This window comes from Staurois parvus, unplaced genomic scaffold (assembly GCF_062004578.1).
Source record: "Staurois parvus isolate SC_StPar_1 unplaced genomic scaffold, SC_StPar_1.0 ptg000207l, whole genome shotgun sequence".
Lineage (NCBI taxonomy): Eukaryota > Metazoa > Chordata > Amphibia > Anura > Ranidae > Staurois > Staurois parvus.
Window position 1 is genome coordinate 8924393 of NW_028318003.1, and position 21954 is coordinate 8946346.

At 40.6% G+C, this 21954-nt stretch overlaps 2 protein-coding genes across 3 annotated transcripts in view; one reads left to right on the top strand and one right to left on the bottom strand.

The window, feature by feature from the left end:
* LOC149461273 (uncharacterized) overlaps window positions 1-21954 on the top strand; it is a 128963-nt gene that overhangs the window by 74307 nt on the left and 32702 nt on the right. The window lies entirely within an intron of this gene.
* TMPRSS13 (transmembrane serine protease 13) overlaps window positions 11255-21954 on the bottom strand; it is a 104974-nt gene continuing 94274 nt past the window's right edge. The window contains exons 12-13 of the mRNA XM_089678618.1: window positions 19030-19182; window positions 11255-15184 (exon numbers count right to left, since the gene is read on the bottom strand). Coding sequence (XP_089534744.1) covers window positions 15167-15184; window positions 19030-19182 — 171 coding nt within the window. The 3' untranslated portion in view covers window positions 11255-15166. The remainder of the gene's footprint in view (window positions 15185-19029; window positions 19183-21954) is intronic.

Genomic DNA, 21954 nt, shown 5'->3' on the forward strand with positions numbered 1-21954 from the left:
CTATCGCTCTTGTATCGAACTGTATTGTTGCTGTATTGTCTCCCTTTATATTGTAAAGCGCTCAGCAAACTGTTGGCACTATATAAATCCTGTATAATAATAATAACCATGGAAAAACAGTGTGCATCTAAAACAGCTCACATTTTATAACTCACAGTCATCCCTCCCCCTATCCTTACAATTGAAATAAAAAATAGGTATGCACAGGTTACTCCTATTTTCCCTGAAAACTGTTCTGCCGCTGGTCAATTTTACACTGCTTTATCATCTGTGTTGTCTTAATTCTTGTGAAACAACACCTGACTGTGCGCTGCATCTCTTGTGCATTTTGGCCTAGCCTTGCTCATTAAAACTGCCCTGGAAGTGACAATTTTGTACACTGCTGTAACAGCTGCTGTTTCCTAACTTTTAAAATGTAATTAACGTTAGTCTGTAGTAGGGCATTAGTTAGAACAGGGACAGCCTCAGCAGACTGTTAACCAATTTTTAGGGTGCTGCTGTATGTATGCCAAGCTAATTGAAAAAGAAAAAAATTAAATACCAAAATCAAATAGGCACTGTCATTGAAGCTGTCTCTGACAATTGGGCGAGATTTACTAAAACTATAGAGCACAAAATCTGGTGCAGCTCTGCACAGAAACCAGTCAGCATCCAAGTTTTATTGTCAAAGCTTAATTGAACAAGCTAAATTTAGAAGCTGATTGGCTACCATGCACAGCTGCACCAGATTTCGAGTGCACCAGTTTTAGTAAATCGCCCTCCTTGTTTTGTAACACCCCACACTCTCAAAGTCTGCAATTTTGTATTTGGCCCTGAAAGTCACATGAAAAGGACCTTTTGGCCACTGAACGGTGTTTTGTTTTTTTGTTTTTGCCATTGGTTAATATCCCCATGGCAGGACAAATATATGTCTGCTTTGCCTATTAGCCTTAAAGATAGCCTGAACTAACAAACAGGACTTACCTCAACCCCCATTTCCCCTCCCCCCCATAGACTTCAGTGGAATTTGCTGCTGTGTTTAGGCTTTCCAAATTTACAAACAGGATTCGCCAAACCCTTTGCAAATGTAGGGTTTCGCTTAACTTTGCAAGCAGTGTATCCTGTTAAAGCGGAAAAAACCTCTTATCCTTTTCTGTCAAGGAATCTGTTTGATCTGTAATTGTCATAATGCTGCACATGTCATTAGTTATGATCCAGCCATTTGATGGTTTGACAGTTGAGAACACAAGCAAATGTGACAGTGAGCATTCCTGGCATGCCAGCAATGGAACTGTTTTTGAGACCAATAAATTGATGGGTTCAGTGCCACTTTAACATGCTACATCTTCTGCCACTTAAAGTAGTTGTAAACCCTTAGGCTGGCCATACATTATACAATTTTCTTGATATTTTTGGTTTAGATTTATCAAAAACCATATAATAGGAGGTCAAACCTAACAACAGTTTCAATTGTATCCAATTAGGCAGGCTCTTGCACTACATAGTTGAAGGTAAATCTAAAGGAAATTGGGCAGAAATTGGACAGAAAATTGTATAGTGTATGGCCAGCCTTACATATACCCAGTGAAGTGACTTCAAGTGATACACAGAGATGAAACAAATCCTCCTACATAAGCTGTACCTGTTTATCTGCAGTCTTCTCTCCTCTACATCCCTTCAGAGTGTTGCACTTATAAAGCTTGTCTGAGAGTTCAGAAAAGAGGGGGCAGAGAGCTGAAATTACACACTGCAGAGCTCAGTGAGGAGTACTCTGAGAGCTGATTGGAGGGAAGGGACACACCCCCCTTCACACAGCTCCCAGGAACAGAACTGAGGCTGTCAATCTGCTGGAGCTCTCTTCCCTGTCACCATTTTTCTCTTGGTGTCAGGAAAACTTGTCGGAATCTACTCATGCTGATAGCAGAGGAATGAAGCAGCAGGCAGAAATGACTCTTTGTGCTCTGGATTGAGACGAGTACACATTATAGAGAAATATGCTTTGACCTTTCATGTCAGAGGTTTACAACCACTTTAATGTTTACCCCTCTATGCTGTATTAGTTGGTGAATCCAAGAACAGTACATCAAATCTGTGACAATCATGTAAGAATAAATTATTCCTTCTATTTTCCTTTACACTATACACTGTCTCCTGTGGATAGCCAGAGGGGAGATGCTCACAGAGCCCGCTTTGCAGTCTGCTCTGCCTTCACTAAAATGATTATTGAACAAAAGGCGGCCACATGCTGAGGAGCTTTTCTGAGTGGATTTTCACATGACTTTCACTGAGCTACTGTAGCAACACACATAAACACACATGAATGAGGTGCCTGATGACACCACTATATAGATATACAGTATCTCACAGAAGTGAGTACACCCCTCACATTTTTGTAAATATTTTATTATATCTTTTCCTGTGACAACACTGAAGAAATGACACTTTGCTACAATGTGACATAGTGAGTGTACAGCTTGTATAACAGTGTAAATTTGCTGTCCCCTCAACACACAGCTATTAATATCTAAACCATTGGCAACAAAAGTGAGTCCACCCCTAAGTGAAAATGTCCGAATTGGGCCCAAAGTGTCAATATTTTGTGTGGCCACCATTATTTTCCAGCAAACCCTTAACCCTCTTGGGCATGGCGTTCACCAGAGCTTCACAGGTTGCCACTGGAGTCCTCTTCCACTCCTCCATGACAACATCACGGAGCTGGTGGATGTTAGAGACCTTGCGCTCCTCCACCTTCCATTTGAAGATGCCCCACAATAGGGTTTAGGTCTGGAGATGTGCTTGGCCAGTCCATCACCTTTACCCTCAGCTTCTTTAGCAAGGCAGTGGTCATCTTGGAGGTGTGTTTGGGGTCGTTATTATTTTGGAATACTGCCCTGTGGCCCAGTTTCCGAAGAGAGGGTATCATACTCTGCTTCAGTATGTCACAGTACATGTTGGCATTCATGTTTCCCTCAATGAACTGTAGATCCCCAGTGCCGGCAGCACTCATGCAGCCCCAGACCATGACACTCCCACCACCATGCTTGACTGTAGGCAAGACACACTTGTCTTTGTACTCCTCACCTGGTTGCCACCACACACGCTTGACACCATCTGAACCAAATCAGTTTATCTTGGTCTCATCAGACCACAGGACGTCCAGTAATCCATGTCCTTAGTCTGCTTGTCTTCAGCAAACTGTTTGCGGGCTTTCTTGTGCATCATCTTTAGAAGAGGCTTCCTTTTGGGACGACAGCCATGCAGACCAATTTGATGAGGTGTATGGTCTGAGCACTGACAGGCTGAGCCCCCACCCCTTCAACCTCTGCAGCAATGTTGGCTGCGCTCATACGTCTTTTTCCCAAAGACAACCTCTGGATATGAAGCAGAGCACTTGCACTCAACTTCTTTGGTCGACCATGGCAAGGCCTATTCTGAGTGGAACCTATCCTGTTAAACTGCCGTATGGTCTTTGCCACCGTGCTGCAGCTCAGTTTCAGGGTCTTGGCAATCTTCTTATAGCTTAGGCCGTCTTTATGTAGAGCAGAAATTCTTTTTTTCCAGATCCTCAGAGAGTTCTTTGCCATGAGGTGCCATGTTGAACTTCCAGTGTAGTCACATTGTAGCAAAGTGTCATTTCTTTAGTGTTGTCACTTGAAAAGATATAATAAAATATTTACAAAAATGTGAGGGGTGTACTCACTTCTGTGAGATACTGTAGGTGCATAGAACGGTGGATTTAAGACATGCTAAAACATTTGGGTTTTAAAACATTATTGTATTATCCAGTCTCATAGTGATGCTTCATAAAGCTGGCCATAGATGAGTCTGTTTTTGTTTCATTCAAACAGCGAACTGAACAAAAAAATTGACCCGATTTCCCTATCCACACATTCAAGACAGATGGGGAATTTTCCCTGCTGTGTCCTTGTATTCTGACAGTGGGGAGACTTCCCTGCCCTATGAATACAGAGATCAACATTATAGCCTACAGCACTGATCAAGCCTCTAAAATCAGTAGATCAACTTCTGTTCAACCAGAGTGGCCATACATGTATTGAAATTCATCCAATAACTGCTGAACCAGCAGAATTTCAATCCATGTACAGTACGGCCAGCCTTAAGTTTATTTTTAGGCAAAACCTTTTTTTTGCTTTTGGATAGAATGGGGAAGGGTTAGAACCTCTTTAGTGCCCTTTCACACTGGCAGATCGATTTGGTCGGCCTGTTCGTTTTTCTCGTGGACCTGATCAGACAACCCATTGTTCTATAAGGGGAGGTGGATGTAAATGGACCTGTATCCGTTTATACCCGCCTGCATCCAATCCGATCTAATCCGCTAAAAACAGACAGATGAGGATCCATTCCCCATCTGTCTAGTGGATCAGATGACAGTCAGATGTAAATGGACAAGTCGTTCATTTACATCCAACCACCCCATATAAAACAGCGGGCTTTACCTGTGCCTGCTCTGCACAAGCGGAGGGGACATTGACCCGTCATCCTCCTGCTCAGTGAGGATCAGCGGATAGATCCCCTGCTGAACAGGTGGATCTGCTTGGTGGAGTCTGACCTTGTGAAAGGACCCTTAGCCTGGGTTCAAATATATGCGGTGTGGTACATCGCATGTGATTCGTACAGGAATCGCACGGCATTCCTGTGCAAATCACATGCGATTTGTGTGCATTGCGATTGAAACCATACATTTTGTATGGCTCTTCTCTATTTTCACTGTACCCACACCAAAAAGGTGCAGGAACCTTTTTTTGGTCCGCACTAGGATCGGATCACATGGGTATTCACACCTATGCGATCCGATTCTGCACATCGTACCACGTTTTGTGGACCGCTTTTGGGGTGTTGTTAACTTAACATACACACCCGCAGCGGTTCTCATGAACGGGGTGTGATTCTGATACGGTGTGGAATTCACACTGAAAACGCTGCAAATTCCGCACCACATCAGTGTGAACCAGGGATCAAAGTTTTTTTTATTTTCATTCTGTCTGTATTGATATTAGGTAAATTGACCCCTCTGTGCTGGTGACCATTATTGTCAAGAAAGAAATTGATGATAAATCCAAAATTAAATTTTTCAATGAGGACACATGTATTAGGAAAAACTCTCTAAAAGGGGAATTTCCCTCACTTTGGGGGATTTCCTCCAACTTACTGTTGTATTTTTGGGACAGGAATTGAAGCGAAGTTTCCCAAATGGTACACAAAAAAATAAAATATTAAAAATAACATTTTGGCTAAGCATAAACTTGAATGCACATTATAATGGATCAATGTGCTCAGAGGTGTGTTTTAGGTGTTTTCTTTTATTTTTGCATATTTTAGCACAGGTAAAGCACTCTAAAATATGCTTCAGAAACAGTAAAATGTGACTCCAGTCTTGGTGCTGTAGACCTCCTAGGTCTGTAGTGCCCCAAAAGCCTTGTAGCTCTCCTGAATAGGAGGCTTTTGCTATGTTGATGGTAGTGATTATTGCTGTGACAGGGTGAATGGTGCAGCCCACAGGCACTACATCTAAACAGGTTCCAAACAGAAGTGCAGTACATCCACTGTTAGCTGCACTGCTTTACAGTTGTCAAATGTGCACATTACCTGGCATCAACAACTCTCAGGTCTACTAGACACTGGCAAGCAAGAAGTGTGGACTACCTGAGTGCCAGGCACACCTATAGTTGCCATCTGCCCCCTCTATCCAAGGACAGGGCGATACTTTCATGATTTCTTCCTACATAGTCTGTGCGGAAACAAGAACACTAGTACTTATCACACTATAGGTTCTGTTGTAGGAATGATATGTTTTTTACTATATACCACTCTATTTTGCACATGAGCATGTATCCATTATACTCCACACATCTCTACTTAGTATACTATGCTGAACATTTTATTGATCACTGTTTACTGCACTGTACATTACAGACTCTACACAACTCTACACTGTATGCTGTGCTGCATGTTCTAAATTCTACACATCTCCAGTACTAGACATGTGTGATTTGTTTCATTATGAACTTGGATTTTTCGTTATTCAGAGATTTGGATGTATCTGAATCACAGAGTCACAATAGTAACGAATTTCAGCTAATCCAATAGACATTATAATGAAAACAACTAATTCATTTGTTTCATTCCGATGACATGATGCGATAGTTTGGGCCTTTTGTGAATGTTTGAGGCATCCGAAATAATGTAAAAACATAACGAGAGAGGCAGGATAGTCTTTGACCCTTGGATAACCAGCTGATTCTTTTTGCATTAACTTTATTCATTAGTATAAAAAATGCACTACATTGGACATGGAAACATATTGCAATATATACAGTAAAGTATAAAAGTGACATGAGACGATTCCTACTTATTGCGTTTGGGTTGGATCAGAATCTCCAAATCATAACATAAAGGATGAATCTGAATCTCATTCCATCTCTCTTTGTGGATTGGACTAGCAGGGATCAGTGGTGTCCCTAGGGGTGTGTGGGCCGCACCGGGTGACACCATCACAGGGGGTGCAGGAGCAGGATGCCAGCAGAGATTCTTGGCTCTGTGAAGGTCCTGGCCAGTTATTGGGGTGATCCCAGAATCCCAGCACAGTGACAGCTGCCCCCTGTGTAGTGCTAAAATGAGTATCCCGTGAAGACATGTATCCCCTGAAGCAACTGCGCATGTGCCGATTTCAGGCTGAAGAAGCTGATCGCTGATCTCCGACTTTAGCACAGAGCTGCCACAGTTAACCCCTTACAGGCTGCAAACCTCTGAAGCTGACCCCATGGATCTCTATGGGTTGCAAGATCAGTTCAACCTATACGGGGTTAACTGATCTTGCAACCCATAGTGATCTGTGGGATCAGCTTCAGCGGTTTGTAGCCTGTAAGGGGTTAACTGTGGCAGCTCTGTGCTAAAGTCAGAGATCGGCATCTTCGGCCAGAAACCGGCACATGAGCAGTTGCTTCAGGAGATACTGTACATATCTTCACGGGATACTCATTTTACCACTACATCGGAACTGCTCCTTCCTATCTGGAGGGGTGACACCACGTAATCTCCCGAAATAACGAATGAAGACGTTAAAATGAATATAGCCAAGCTTGTGAAATAACTTCAGAGAATACAAATTGATTCTGAACAACAAATTTACAAAATGAATCCAAATATTCTAAACAAATTCCAAAAAGAAATCATTCTAACATAACGAATATGAATGAATCTGAAACAAAAGAAATGTTTCCGTTGTGCACATTACTATCCAGTATGTGCCCTGTATATTGCATATTTCACATCACTCCACACTCTCTACTGTATTATACACTCTGTACTGCATACTGTTCTACTCTGTATCTAATGGTTTCCTGCACACCATTCTGTCCACTCTCTTGTCCACTCCTTTGCACTCTGTATACTGTGGTGTACATCCTTTAGGGTCCTTTCACACGGGCGTTCCTTTTTGTTTCTTTAGTTCAAACTGGAGAGTTTAATAAAAGACCACATAGATGAGTTCTTGCTGAAAAAAAATATTTTAAGCAACAGACAGCATGGATTCATGAAAGACAGAAGTTGTCAAACAAATCTGATTTCTTTTTATGAGGAGGTGAGCAAAACCTTGGACAGAGGGGTGGTGGTGGACGTGGTATACTTGGACAGAGGGGTGGCGGTGGACATGGTATATTTGGACAGAGGGGTGGTGGTGGACGTGGTATACTTGGACAGAGGGGTGGCGGTGGACGTGGTATACTTGGACAGAGGGGTGGCGGTGGACGTGGTATACTTGGACAGAGGGGTGGCGGTGGACGTGGCATACTTGGACAGAGGGGTGGCGGTGGACGTGGTATACTTGGATTTTGTGAAAGCGTTTGACACAGTTCCCCACACACTGCTAATGTGTAAGGTAATGTCTACGGGCTTGGAAAAACCAGTTTGTAAATGGATAGAAAACTGGCTAAAAGATCGTATTGAGAGAGTAGTGGTTAATGATTCATACTCTAAATGGTCTAGGGTAATCAGTGGTGTACCCCAAGGTTCAGTGTTGGGTCCCTTACTTTTTAATATATTTATAAATGTTATAGGGTCTGGGATTATAAATACAATTTCAGTCTTTGCAGATGACACCAAGCTGTGCCGTGGAATAACGTCCTTACAGGATGTCTTCAACTCACAAGCCGACCTCAATGTACTGTTTAATTGGGCAACTATGTGGAAAATGAGGTTTATTGTTGATAAATGTAAGGTTATGCACTTGGGGGCTAAGAATATGCATGCATCATACATACTAGGGGGGTACAACTGGGGGAATCAATGGTGGAGAAGGATCTGGGGGTTCTGGTAGATCACAAGCCTAATAATGACATACAATGCCAAGCTGCGATTTCTAAAGCGAGCAAAATCCTCTCTTGTATTAAAGAGGTATAGACTCCAGAGAGAGAGATATCATATTACCCCGGTACAAATCATTAGTAACACCTCATCTGGAATATGCAGTTCAGTTTTGGGCACCAATTCACAAAAAGAACATTGGGGAACTGGAGAAAGTACAGAGAAGAGCAACCAAACTGATAAGAGGCATGGAGGAGCTCAGCTTTGAGGAAAGATTAGAGGAACTGAATGTATTCTCTCTTGAGAAGAGGAGATTAAGGGGGATATGATCAACATGTATAAATACATCAGTGGTTCATATAGTGAACTCGGTGTAGAGCTATTCACCCTGAGGTCATCACCGAGCAAAAGGGGGCACTCTTTACATCTGGAGGAAAAGAAATTTAATCTCCAAACACGGAAAGGTTTCTTCACAGTGAGAGCTGTGAAAATGTGGAATAGACTCTCTCAAGGGTTGGTTCTGGCCAGCTCAGTGGATTGCTTCAAAAAAGGCCTGGATTCTTTCTTAGATATACAGAATATAACTGGATACTAACATTTATAGGTAAAGTTGATCCAGGGAATATCTGATTGCCTCTCGAGGGATCAGGAAGGAATTTTTTTCCCAGCAGGAGCAAATTGGATCATGCTTTGCTGGGTTTTTTTGCCTTCCTCTGAATCAACTGTGGGTATAGGATTATAACTTTTTTTTTTTCTATGGTTGAACTGGATGGACTTTTGTCTTTTTTCAGCCAGACTAACTATGTAACCATGTAACTATGAGCTTACATCCATTTCTTCATTTGTTTACATCTGTTTTTTCATCTGTTCTTTCATCTGTTTTTCATCTGTTTACATCTGTTTTACATCCGTTTACATTCGTTTTTCATCTGTTTAGATCCATTTACATCCATTTTCATCCGTTTAGATGCATTTTCATTCATCTACATCCATTTTTTGGTCCGTTTACATCCATTGACATCCGTTTTTCATCCGTTCAATTTCTTTTGCAGAAGAAAAATAGGGTTTTCTTCCGTTCAAAAAAACGGATGTTAACTGATGCGGACATTAATGGATGTAAAAAGATGTTCATCCGTTTACATCTGCAAGTCCATAGAAATACACGGGGGTCCATTTTTCATCCGCAAACGGAGGCCTTAGGCACACTGTTTCACTAACCACATTGTAATGTACCTTCTATACCCCACATGGCTCCACACTCTGCCATATGCTATGTACTCCACAATTCTCCTACTGTATAGTGTATGCTCTTCTTCTGTCCATTGTCTTTCAGACCCCACAGACAACAGATTGCATTCAATGTCACTGACCCTTCTGGCCCATAGAGGCACAGCTTTTATAGCATACATATAACATATAAACTATACAAGGTTTTTACGCATATTGATACCAACATGTACAGCTACATATACACAGTTCCACTACCTCTGGCTCAGGCCCTCTGCTCCCTGCTCACCACTATTGCTTGTAAACACAGAAGTCCGGCTTTTGTGTTTACAAGCGACAGCTTACTTTCCAATGGCTCCCACAAATCTGCTATCCTGAGCGGCTCCTACTGAGTGCAGGATGGAAAAAGGGAGATGCAGGTGCCTGGGATGCAGTGCAGATGCCGATATTCCCACTGAGTGGTTCCCCTGCAAATGAGAGAGGTGGAGCCACCTACAGTGTGCAGGTTGGTACTAGAGCCAGCTGGGTGCTTCAGATTAATACAGAAACAAAATCAAGATGTGTGGAAGATGGTAAAGCTTCTAAGGAGAGATGGGGGCAGTAGAGGGGGGGTTGCATACAGAGGTCAGAGTTGAAGATGGGTGAAAGTGAGATGTGGATGGGGGATGCAGAGGTAAACAGCTGTGGAAGAATGCTGAACTCTGCACTCTATATTCAGCACACCCCTTAACTCTGCACCATACATGTAGTGCACCCCTGCACTCTGTGTGTAACACCTTCCCCCCCCCCGAACTGTGCTCTTGGGTACATAATGTACTCCTGGTATCTAATGCTGCTTTAAGACCCTCCCACTGTTAGTGATATTTGACCACACCCACTACTTGATGCAGTTTTGAGGGTGTGTGGGGGGAGGGGGGTTTTGGGGGGTTGTGGTTCATTTTGGGCACCTATTTTGTGTGAAAAAAGTCCCTGTGTATGTATATACTGTATATTACTGTATATATATATCTTAGATTTCATTGACTCAGTGCACATTTTATTATGTATATTATTTCAAACTTGCCTGCTCACAAAGACAGCAAAACACTTCTCTTCTCCTATTTCTTGTTCAGCAAAAAAAATATCCCTACATCACTTACCTATACTGGGGTATGTCCCAATTTGCGCAGGCAGCTCGAACTTGGAGAAATCTTCACTGCAGGGATGCCCTGTCCTCTTCCTGTATCTGAACCTACAGGGCTGCAGTAGTTGACAACTTTGGGTCTTTAAGCACAACGGTAGTACAGATGGTCTGAGAGGAGCCCACCCTCTCCATTCTCCTCTTTTTAATTGGTTACACTGCTTGTAACACAATTTGTGAATAGGGGAGAGTCTGATCGGTCACAGGATTCTTTCCCCTCTTTGCAGATTGTTAGAAGCAGTGTAATCAATGAAAAGGTTTCTCAATGGAGGAGGAGGAAGGATGGAGTTTGTTCCCATTGGATCATCTTAATTGCTGTTCTTCTGAAGATCAGTAGCTGTTATCCATTGCAACACCTGAAGTTCAGAGACAGGAAGAAGACAGGCATCCTTGCAGTGTAGATTTTTCCAGGATCCAGCTGCTTGCCCAATGTGGGACATCAGCTTCATTACAGGTAAGAGTAATGTGACTAAAGCTGTAGGTTTTTTTAAAGCCAAACTGCAGCTTTAACACAAATCAGCAAATAAATAGTAAAGGCTTTCAACATTTTTGGTAACCAAAGTTTATTTTAACCTTTTCAACGGAAGTCTTCAATAACTCATATATCAAACTTGCAATATTATATTTCATTATTTCTCTATAGGATTCACATGAGCCTAAACATTTATAAATTAAAAACAAAAATATTTTAAGTATTAATGTTCCTGTATTATTATATACCTGTATTAAATACCTGAAAATAAATAAATGTTAACATGCCTGCTGTGGCTTTTTTAACAATCATATGTTATATAGATATTGTTAGATGCTCCCTAGTGGCTTTGTGCATCTGGGACATTGTGATGGCTAATTAGTTAGGACTTGGCCACTATAGTGTCCTGAATTCAGTTCCCCCTATAGACATCATGTGCATGGTATTTGCATGTCTCCTACATATTAGCATTAGTTTCTTCCTAATGCTTCTTTGGGGCTATGTCTATAAAGCACTGTGAATACGTTGGCACTAAATAAATTATTCAAGGACAAGATATTAAATAAATCTGTGAACTGGTGCTAAATATCTGCTGTAACAAAACACATGAAAAGTATATTGTTTCCCAACCCGCATATAACCTGAGCTGGTAATATTTTGTCTTACAGCATTTCCACTTTTAGTTAGTTGAACTGTTTTTATACTTGCACTAAAAAAAAACAAAATGACACCTATGTGTGCATGCTCAACACACATTGATGCTCTGCTCATTTTTTGATACATGCATTTTGTTGACATTCATTACTTTTGGGCCCTTAACAAGCGCCTAGGCACAAAAACATACCTGACCCTTTGCTGAAGTGCACTGGGGGCCCATTGGAAATTAAAGAATAATTCCAGCTTGGACCAGTGTAACTATGCTTATATTATACCTGTTGGAACCCTCTAGAAGCTGAAAATCACTGCAATAGGCACTCCCTACTACAGTGATCTCCACTAGCTTCCGTACTGAGCCGAGCAGCTGCCCTTCTGCATTGTGAATGCAAGAAGTTGGCCACTCTGCAGGAGCACCAGTTGCAGAATGCTTTGCATTGTCTTCAAGAATGCAAAGCATTCTCTAATTAGACAAGGTGGGTTGTGTGACTTCACCGCCCCACTACTCCACCTAGTTTAGTAATGTGCCTCGTTCGCTTGCCTGCATGCATTTTGCAAGGGCACAACAAGGTCAATTGTTCTCTATGTGCCTTGTTCACACCAAAACACTAGCATCACATGCAGGTTTTTTCTGCGCAGAAATCTGCAACGTGTATAAAACTCATTGAAGCATGCATGAAAACTGATGTAAACTGATGTCTCTCCAAGTGAAATCTGTGCTTAGTTTCCAATAATTTTTCTGCATGTATAAAGTGAAGGAGGGCTCAGAGGTACAGGACCCAAAAAGTTAGTGAAGATCACTGAAGTAACGAAGTCTACAACAGTGATTTCCAGCTTCCAGTGGGATCCTACAGGTATGGTATATGTATAGTTACAATGGTCCAAGCTAGACCAATGTAACTATGAAAAATATCCACAGCTGGAACCCTTCTTTAAAAGGATGACCCTAAAAATGCATTTCGTGCAAATGCATAAGAGTGAATCCAGCCTGAAGCTTCCCACAGACATGAGATAACAGTTTATTAACACCATTGATCAGCTAAAACTCCTATGTCTATGGGTCAGTGAGACGCCCCCTAAATGACCACTCTGCTAGAGAAGATTGATCTGTCAGGCTTGCATATCTTTTTCAGTTGCTTTCCCCCCCCAAATAATCCAGCACCTGTAATGGATGCCCAAGGTTCTCCCTCCTACCCCTTTCCCACTGGATAGGCAGGAATACTCATGCTTGGCTGGGATAGATGTTTGTGTTAATAGAAGTCGCAGCTGATGCATATACCGAAGGGTGGTCTGATCGTGCCTGCACCTCTGACCACTCTCATTTGTAGAGTTATGCTGCGTTCCTAGCCAGGAAACATAGCGTGTATTAAACAAACACAACTGTGGCTGCCCCCATATACACATTGTATATCTATATATATAAAAAATAGAAACAATTTTAACACATTGCTATTTACATTAAATTGATCACACACACATTCACACAAACACACACACACATATAGTGTCATCTATTATCAAATGTCTTCTATACACACAAGGGGAAGGTATTTTGTGATTCGAATAACATTCCTAGCAAGGAATTATATCAGTGTTGTAGAAATTTGTGACATGGAATTCCTTAGCAGTGCCATTCCCAGACTAGTGTCTTTCTGACTGATTTTTAAACAATAGGGCGTTCGCCACAAAGCCTGTTAATGCTTAAAATGTTAAGCATTTACAAACAGCTAGCAGCAAAAAATGTAAGATAGAAACATAATGGCGATGTTTCCTTCCTTCCTTCCTACTATGGTAAAATGTTTTTTTCTGAAAACATGTAATTGTGCTGGAGTGCAAATCCCAAAGGTAGAATTGATGGTTCACTCTCCGGAATATAAATAGATATAGTCTTATGATGTAATTACATTTTTGTTATCTGGGCATTGCGCTTGTTGGTTGGCATAAATATTATTCGTAATAGCATTAATCACCTTTGCCACAATATGTTTGGCCAATTTTTGTAACTCATTAGCTTAATGATGTTTGGATTCATCAATGGCATGTCATGCAATCAGACGATGCACACACAATGATTTTTCTTTTGGTAATCTTCTTATTTTTTTTACCTAAAAATAATAATCCCTATTATCAGGAAATGAACATGATGAGAAATATAAAATACAAACTGCATTACTATCAAAATGATATACTTATCCCTGTACTCCACTTCTGCATGCTATGCTTGTATTGCTTGTACTGCCTTTGGGGAATGACTTTCAACTAAAGTAAGTGGACTTGACATATCAGTCATTAGCAGTGCAAAAAGAATCATTTTCAATTTTGGCAAAGTATTTCTACGTGTATTTAATCTTTACTCACTGTATTGTTATAATGGTTGATCAGCAATGCTTCATTAAAGTTAAATGTATTCTCAAACGTATGTGATACCCCTCAGAATATTTGAGTTACTATAAACTGGAATGCCAATTGGCAGATTCGTTCTTTCTTTCTTTCAACACCACATATATTTTTGAGGCACATATTCCCACCTTTGTCTATATTGTGTATATATTTTCTTAATGTATCATTTGCAGCATTTAACACAGTTTTAATCTACACATAGTTATGGCAATATACTGCAGCACTTTACAGCAGGCTTGGTACCAATGAAATTTATGTAACATATTTAGAGGTGAAAGTTTAGATTTAGGATGATACCATGGTGTCACCCTAAATCTATACGTCTACCTTTGTGGATGGCTGTGGGCTAACACACAGCTGCTGTAACAGATTGAAATATATTGCTTTTTAGGTCTCTGGAGCAATATACAGTGTGCTGGAACGTTATATGTGTGGGTGCTGGAACTACTGAATAAATGTCCTTAGTGGATTTACAGTCTTTCCTCTTCAAGTGTCTCCAGGGTCTTCCTTTTGCAGATTTTTATACCATTTTAGCTTATAGCAAGCATTGGTGTAGCCTGTGTTCAACATAGACTATGCCATAAATACAGCCTTAATACTTCCAGTTCTGTCCAAGGTGTAAAGTCCGTAGAAAGTCTAAATATAATTAGGTATCCTTCATTGCTAGGATTATTAACCAAGAATCACAAGGTAGGTACTTACGAATGCCATCTCACTGACATTTTCTGAGGATCTTTGCTTTGTTTTATGAGTGTTCCCATTAAACCTTTAGCGACAAGGTGATATTGTATGACACTGTATTATGCAATTTGTGCAATGTCACTAATACTCCACGGTGTATTCAGAACTCCCCATTATTCCCCTTCAGTAGAGTGCTTTGTTCTGTAGAGTCACAGTCAAGTCGTATCCCCTTACTCCTCCATAGAAATAGGTCACTGATTCCTCTCCAGCTGTAAAAGAAAAATCAGAGAAATAATGACGTGTTAGTAAAAAAAATTAGGGTTCCAATATTGCTATTGTCTTCTAAGAAGAGCACAACTGAAGCACTTTGCCAAAGAAACGGAATGGTACTTTTGTTCAGACAACATAATAAACTTAATGCTGTTAAAAGTAAGAGACTGAAAGTAGACATACAGTAAGTGAAAAGCTGTTTTCATTTTGATAGAGTAAGAGAGATTTATAACCACTATCATGTTTGCTTTTGCCACCTGTGTCCCATTGGGGAGATTTCTTGTCACTTCCTGTCCCATATGCACAGGAAGTGAGAGGTAAACCCTCCAAAGTGAGAAAATCCCCGGTTGTCACCAGGATCATCAGAACAAGCATTCCCAGTGGAAAATTGCCCCTGTATTGGTGAAAAACCAAATTTTGGGATTATCTTTCACTTTCTCAGTGATAATGATAAACAGGACAAACATAGAGAGAGAATCCCCCTAATAAGGACACAGACAGTAATACAAACTTGTAACAAATCCATCCAGCACCACACCCTTTTGATTCCTTTGTCAGGAGTACATGACTAATGGTAACACCAGGGGCGGACTGACCATTTGGAAACTAGGGCACTGCCCGAGGGCCTGGGGTCAGTAGGGGTCATGAGATGCCCCTGGTACCTTTTTCATAGGCTTTTTTGAGGTTGCGCAAGGACACAGGGGCCCCATGATCCCCTATTGCCCGGGGGCCCCATGAGTTGTCAGTCCGCCCCTGGGTAACACCATCAACAAAAATTAGAAAACAGTGCCAGCACTGAGCCAGTTGACCTCAGGATCCTGTGCTGGCTTTCTCTTCTATTAGCAATAAAAACCTGACAGACGCTTTAATCCCTCTCCACTATTCAAAACAAAAAAAACCTGAGAATTTTTAAAGCCCAAAGTTTTTTTTCAGTTTATATAGAGTAAAGAATATGTAAATAGGTTTGTTATTTGCTTTCTTTTTTTGCTGTCCCCTTTGGGAAGTTTCCCTACATATCCTATCCCAGAGGCATAGCAGGAAGTGAGGAGACATTTCTGCAAAGTGAGACTATATTTCCTCTTAGACAGTTGTCACCAGAACATTGGAAGATTTCTCTTCATATATCCTTTTTTTGGTGAGAACGGTAACATTCTGGCTTTCCCATCACTTATTGTCACCAAGAAATGCATAGAGGGCGAGTCTTCTCAGTGAGGAGACAGACAGCAATGGAAATCCATCACTTACTATATCTAAAACTAAATAAAAATGTTTAGGCCATTTATACACTTTAAGCTGATAATACTTTTATACAATGTTGCTTAAAATAATTTATTGACTGACCAAATGCATATAAGTTAAAATATACACTTGTAGCACCCTCCTAGGTACTGTAGGTGCTAGGATTAGATAGATAGGATTAGTTGTGTTTCTTATTTGATTTGGTAATCTTAGTTGTCACTCTGTAGTCAGAGTGGCTGGGAATAGTTGCTAGGAAATAGTATAGTTAGCTCACTGTACTGGGTGAGCCGTGAGCATTTAGTTAGGTCTCCTCTGTGTGCTCAGCTGTTGCTAGTCTGCCTGGCTTCCTCAGTATCCAGGAAACTGTAGAAGTTTTTGGATGATAGGTGTGGAGTTATGCATATGGCAGCATGAATATTGATGCAGCCTCAGCCTATCCCAGAGAGAGGGGCTCTAAGGCATGTTGGGTAACTGTATACATTCAGTGAGCACACAGGGCTCTGGGTCTTTCCAGGATAGGATTGCCTAAGCCTGGGAGAGGGCGTGTTGCCCTCCCAGGCAGATGCTCCCGTAGGCTTCAGGTGGGCTACCTGAGGGCCTGAATTGCTGAGACCCACGTCATGCTATGCTGATTGAGGGGCTGTCTCCTAAAGATCTGGTTTGGTATCATGGAGGAAGGCAACCAGTTGCTCTTGGGCCTTGTGAGCACAGATATCCCTAAGGATCTTAGAAACTGAGTGCTGTTTAATCCCCTCTGGTACTAGGAAGTCATCTGAGGGTCTAGCAAAGGGAACTCCAGCTGGTGTACCACAGAGCTTTGTCCACCTGCCCACTACTACCTGAAGGAACACCCAGGGCTCTAAAGAAGTCACTGCTACTACTTTTTGCTACTACCTTAGGCTGAAGTCCACTGTTTGATTCAAGCAAGGACTCCAATACAGCCTGCCCTGAAGATTAGACAAAGTCCTAGGTGTGCATAGTTTCTATTTTTGAGTATTCCACTCATTTCCCTCATCCACATCCCAATTCTTAAAAAATAAAAACATCCTAGATGGATTATTGGAGAAATGAATGAATGAGCCTATGTGCCTGGCTGCGGGGCAAGGTATTTGGGAAGGACCTGGACAGTAGTCATAAGACTCCTACAGGGGTAGGTCTACACATTTTATCAGTACACTGGGATTAGTGGAGTGACTACTGCAAACTTGACTTTGCTGTGAAATTAACAATTTCATGATATGAAGCATCTTGCTTGAGGTGATTGTAGCTGTAGTACTGCCTGGACCTTGAAGAAGGGGATACACTCTGAAAGCTTGTCCTGAAGTTAGAATGTTTGTGCAAATAAAAAAAAGTATCCTGGACTTTACTCAATTGTTTCTATGATATAAAGCAGAAACTCACATTTTTTTCAAAAAGTTCTTTGCTGAAGCAAAAAAAAATCTAATCTTTCTTTAGGGTAGTTTAGTTAACTTAATGTTGTGCTCTCTGTATTTGTGGTTTTTGAGCATTTGTTAAATGGGTACTGCTGCTGTGGATTTTTTGTTAGTTTTGGATACAATAGGGAATGATTTTAACCCCAGTTTTTTTTACCCTCTTCCATTGGGAAGATTCTTCGTTACTGCCTGGCCAATAGCCAAAACAGGGCTTGAGAGGAAATCCCTCCAAAGTGAGAGAATCCCTGGTTGTCTCCAGAACTAGTGTCTCCCTTAGAGGATTTCTCAATTGTTCCTATTATAGTGGGATTTTCTTTCACTTTCAGTAATATTGGTAGATAGGACAAAGAAGGCTAAATGTTTCCAATGCCGACACAGACAGCGATAATAATGGGTATTCTGATCCCTCCCCATTTTATCCAAAGCTAAAAAAAAGTGCCTTTAATTTTTCCTTTTTATACTGTATGCACATTTTTTTTTCAGGTAAAAAAAATATGCATTTATTTTTTTTTACTAGGAGCTTTTAAAGCATTTCACAGTGCAATCTCAGGCTCCTGCAAACTGTCAGTGTAAGCTGTCTGCTCACATGGGAACTATCTAGAGTGCTTATCAGTTCCCTGGCAGTTCATTGAGAACTACAAGCCATCAGCTGCAATTGTCTCCTTAAAAACAAACAGAGACTTCCTTAAAACCTTTCCCACAGACTCCTTTGCATTTAGATGAAATTAAGAAATTTCACAGAATTTCACAGAATTTCAAATCTCAATTTCACCTATTCCTAGAGATGGCAGTAACTCACATAATATACAAATATTTAATCAATTAAGCTATTTGTATTTTGAAAGCCATAATAATACATTTATAATAATTTAATGACTTCATCTGTCAGTACATTTTATTACTGTACTACTAATCCTAGTGCCATCTTTGGTATGCCATCTGATTAGGATGCACCCCTAACCACTACATGTATTGTAGAGCAATTCATTCTGAATGACACCCCAATACTCTAAGGCTGCAAACCACGGAAACATACCATAACGAATTGCCATATTTGTAGCACATCTGAGTTTTTGGATGTTTTGGTGTGTAGGCTGAGTAGCCTGGACTGCTATTGCCTCTTACTGTACTTACTTTCATCCTACTGGTGAAAATCTAATTTTTGTTCTTACCTCCATTTTGTTGTATATCCAGCTTTGAAGTTCAGTAACACGAGTGTACACTCCTGGTTTATTTGGCTGCCCACAGCCAGTTCCCCAACTTGTCACACCAGCCAAATACCAACGGTTTTCCTGAAAACACACCAGTGGTCCTCCACTATCCCCCTATAACAATATCAGAGTAAAGACATTAGTGTACATCTATGTGTCGGCTACAAGCTAAGGTTTATATAACTGTAACACTGTGCATTGTTACTATAATGCAGATTTGTATTTAACCTCCAGAAGATTTACCCCCTTTAATGACCAGGCCATATTAGGCTATACAGCACTGCACTAGTGTAAATGACCATTGAGCGGTCATGCAATGCTGTATATACAGTAAATTAAATTTATGTCCTTTTTTCTCCACAAATAGAGCTTTCTTTTGGTGGTATTTGATCACCTCTGGATTTTTTATATTTGCACTGTAAATAAAAAATATAGAAACATTTGAACAAAAAAACCTTGGTATTTTCTCATTTGTGTTATAAATAATATCCAATAAACTAAAAGTTTGTCATAAATTTAGGCCAAAGTGTATTTTGCTACATGTCTTTGGTAAAAACAAATCCCAGTAATAGTATATTAATTGGTTTGTGTGAAATGTATAGCATCTAAAAACTTTGGTATAGATTCTGGGATTTACACAGCTTTTACTTTCTGACTGCTTATCATATTTCTTCAGGTGCTAAAATGCCAGGGCAGTACAAACACCCCCAAATTACCTCTTTTTGGAAAGTAGACATTCTAAGCTATCAGCTGAGAGGCATTTTGAGTCCATGGAAGATTTTATTTTTTGCCACAAATTTTTGGAATATGAAAAAAAATGTTTTATTAACACAAATGTGTCATTTAAATGATATATTGCTCACGTATGCCAAGGGTATATGTGCAATGACACCCCAAAACACATTCTGCTACTTCTCCCGAGTATGGGGATACTACATGTGAAAGACTTTTTGGCAGCCTAACCGCATACAGGACCCCAAAATACAATGGCCACCTCCAGGCTTTCAAAGGGCTTATGTCCTCATGTCATTTCCTCACTTCCTATCAGAGTTTCAGAGGCCCTAAAATGCAAGGATAGTACAAACACCCCTCCCCCTCCCCCATTGACCCCTTTTTGAAAAGCAGACAACCCAATGAATTTGATAACAGGCATGGTGGCAGCACAGTGGCTAAATGGTTATCACTTCCGCCTGGCAGTACTAGAGTCATTGGTTCGAATACCAACCATGGCACCACCTGCCTGGAGTTTTCATGTTCTCCCTGTACCAGCATGGGTTTCTTCCAGGTGCTCCGGTTTCCTCACACACTCCAAAGACATGCTGGTAGGTTAATTGGATCCTGTCTAAATTGGCCCTAATGTGTATATATATATATATATATATATATATATATATATATATATATATAAAAGTATGTAAGTTAGGGACCTTAGATTGTACACCCCTTGAGGGTAAGGGACTGTGAATGTACAATATATATGTAAAAGTGCTGCGTAACTTGACAGCGCTATATAAGTACCTGTAATAATAATATTTTGCTGATATCATTTTTGTCACAGGGTCTTGAAAAGAAAAAAGAAAAGAAAAAAATACATTTTCATATTTTCCAATGACAACAAATGACAACAAATGACATCTGCAAAATACTCACCATGCCCCTTAGCAAATACCTTGGAGTGTCTACTTTCCAAAAAGAGGTCATTTGGGATGAGGGGGGGTGTGCTTCTACTATCCTGGAATTTTGGTGCCAACATTAGAAGGTTATGCCACAGATCACTCTTCTAACCACTTGAACACCAAGCCTTTCCTGACACCTTTTGTTTACATGAAAAAACAGTTTTTGCTGGAAAATCACTTTGACCCCCCAAACATTACATATTATTTTAAAGCAGAGGCCCTAGAGAATACAATGGTGGGTGTTGACATTTTTATGCCACACAGTATTTGTGCAGCGATTTTTCAAACGCAATTTTAAAAATAATACACTTTTTAGAACCGTGCAACGGCGACAAACTACGTACATTTTTATATCCATAGCTGACACTTTAAAAGCCTTTAAAGGTCACCACTTTAGATTTACACAGGAGGTATAGTGATAGAATTATTGCCCTCGATGTGACGTTTGCAGTGATACGTCACATGCATGGTGCAATCTCTGTTTACATACTGGCATGCGACCGCTGCTTGCGTTTGCCTTTGGGTGTGAGCATGGGGGTGGGGGTGAATTTAAAAAAAAAAAATATTATTATTATTATTATTTTGCTTTTTTTAATTTTTACACTGTCCCCTTCATTTTTTTAATCACTTTTATTGTCATCACAGGGAATTTAAATATCCCCAGTGATAGCAATAGGCAGTGACAGGTACTCTTTTCTGAGAAATCTGGAGTCTATTAGAGTCTAGATCTCTCCTCTGCCCTTAAAGCATCTGATCAGTTGCCAATCTACCAAACGAGTCTTTGATAATTGGGCTGAACACCAGGAAGCAGCCAAATCTGCCTATTTAACCTTAAAATTTTATAGATATGGCAATAAAGCAGGAAAGCTGTTGTCTTAGTGGGGGTCCTCATACTCCCACTCATACACTCATATCTCTGCGCTCCAGTCTCCTGCAGGCAATGTCTTAACGCTGTCATCTGATATTAATGACCTTCTCACATCCTATTACACTTTCTTGCATTCAGAGGACCTGATTGACTCTAGAGATGCTGAGGACTTGCTAGCCGCTATAAACCTCCCCAAGCTTTCTGGTTAGCAGCTAAGCGCCTTAATTGCTCCCATTACACAAGACGACATTTGTGCCACTATCAAACACTTACCCTCGGCTAAAGCTCCTGGACCTGACGGTCTTAGTGCGGAATTCTATAAATTGATTTCGGAATTCATCC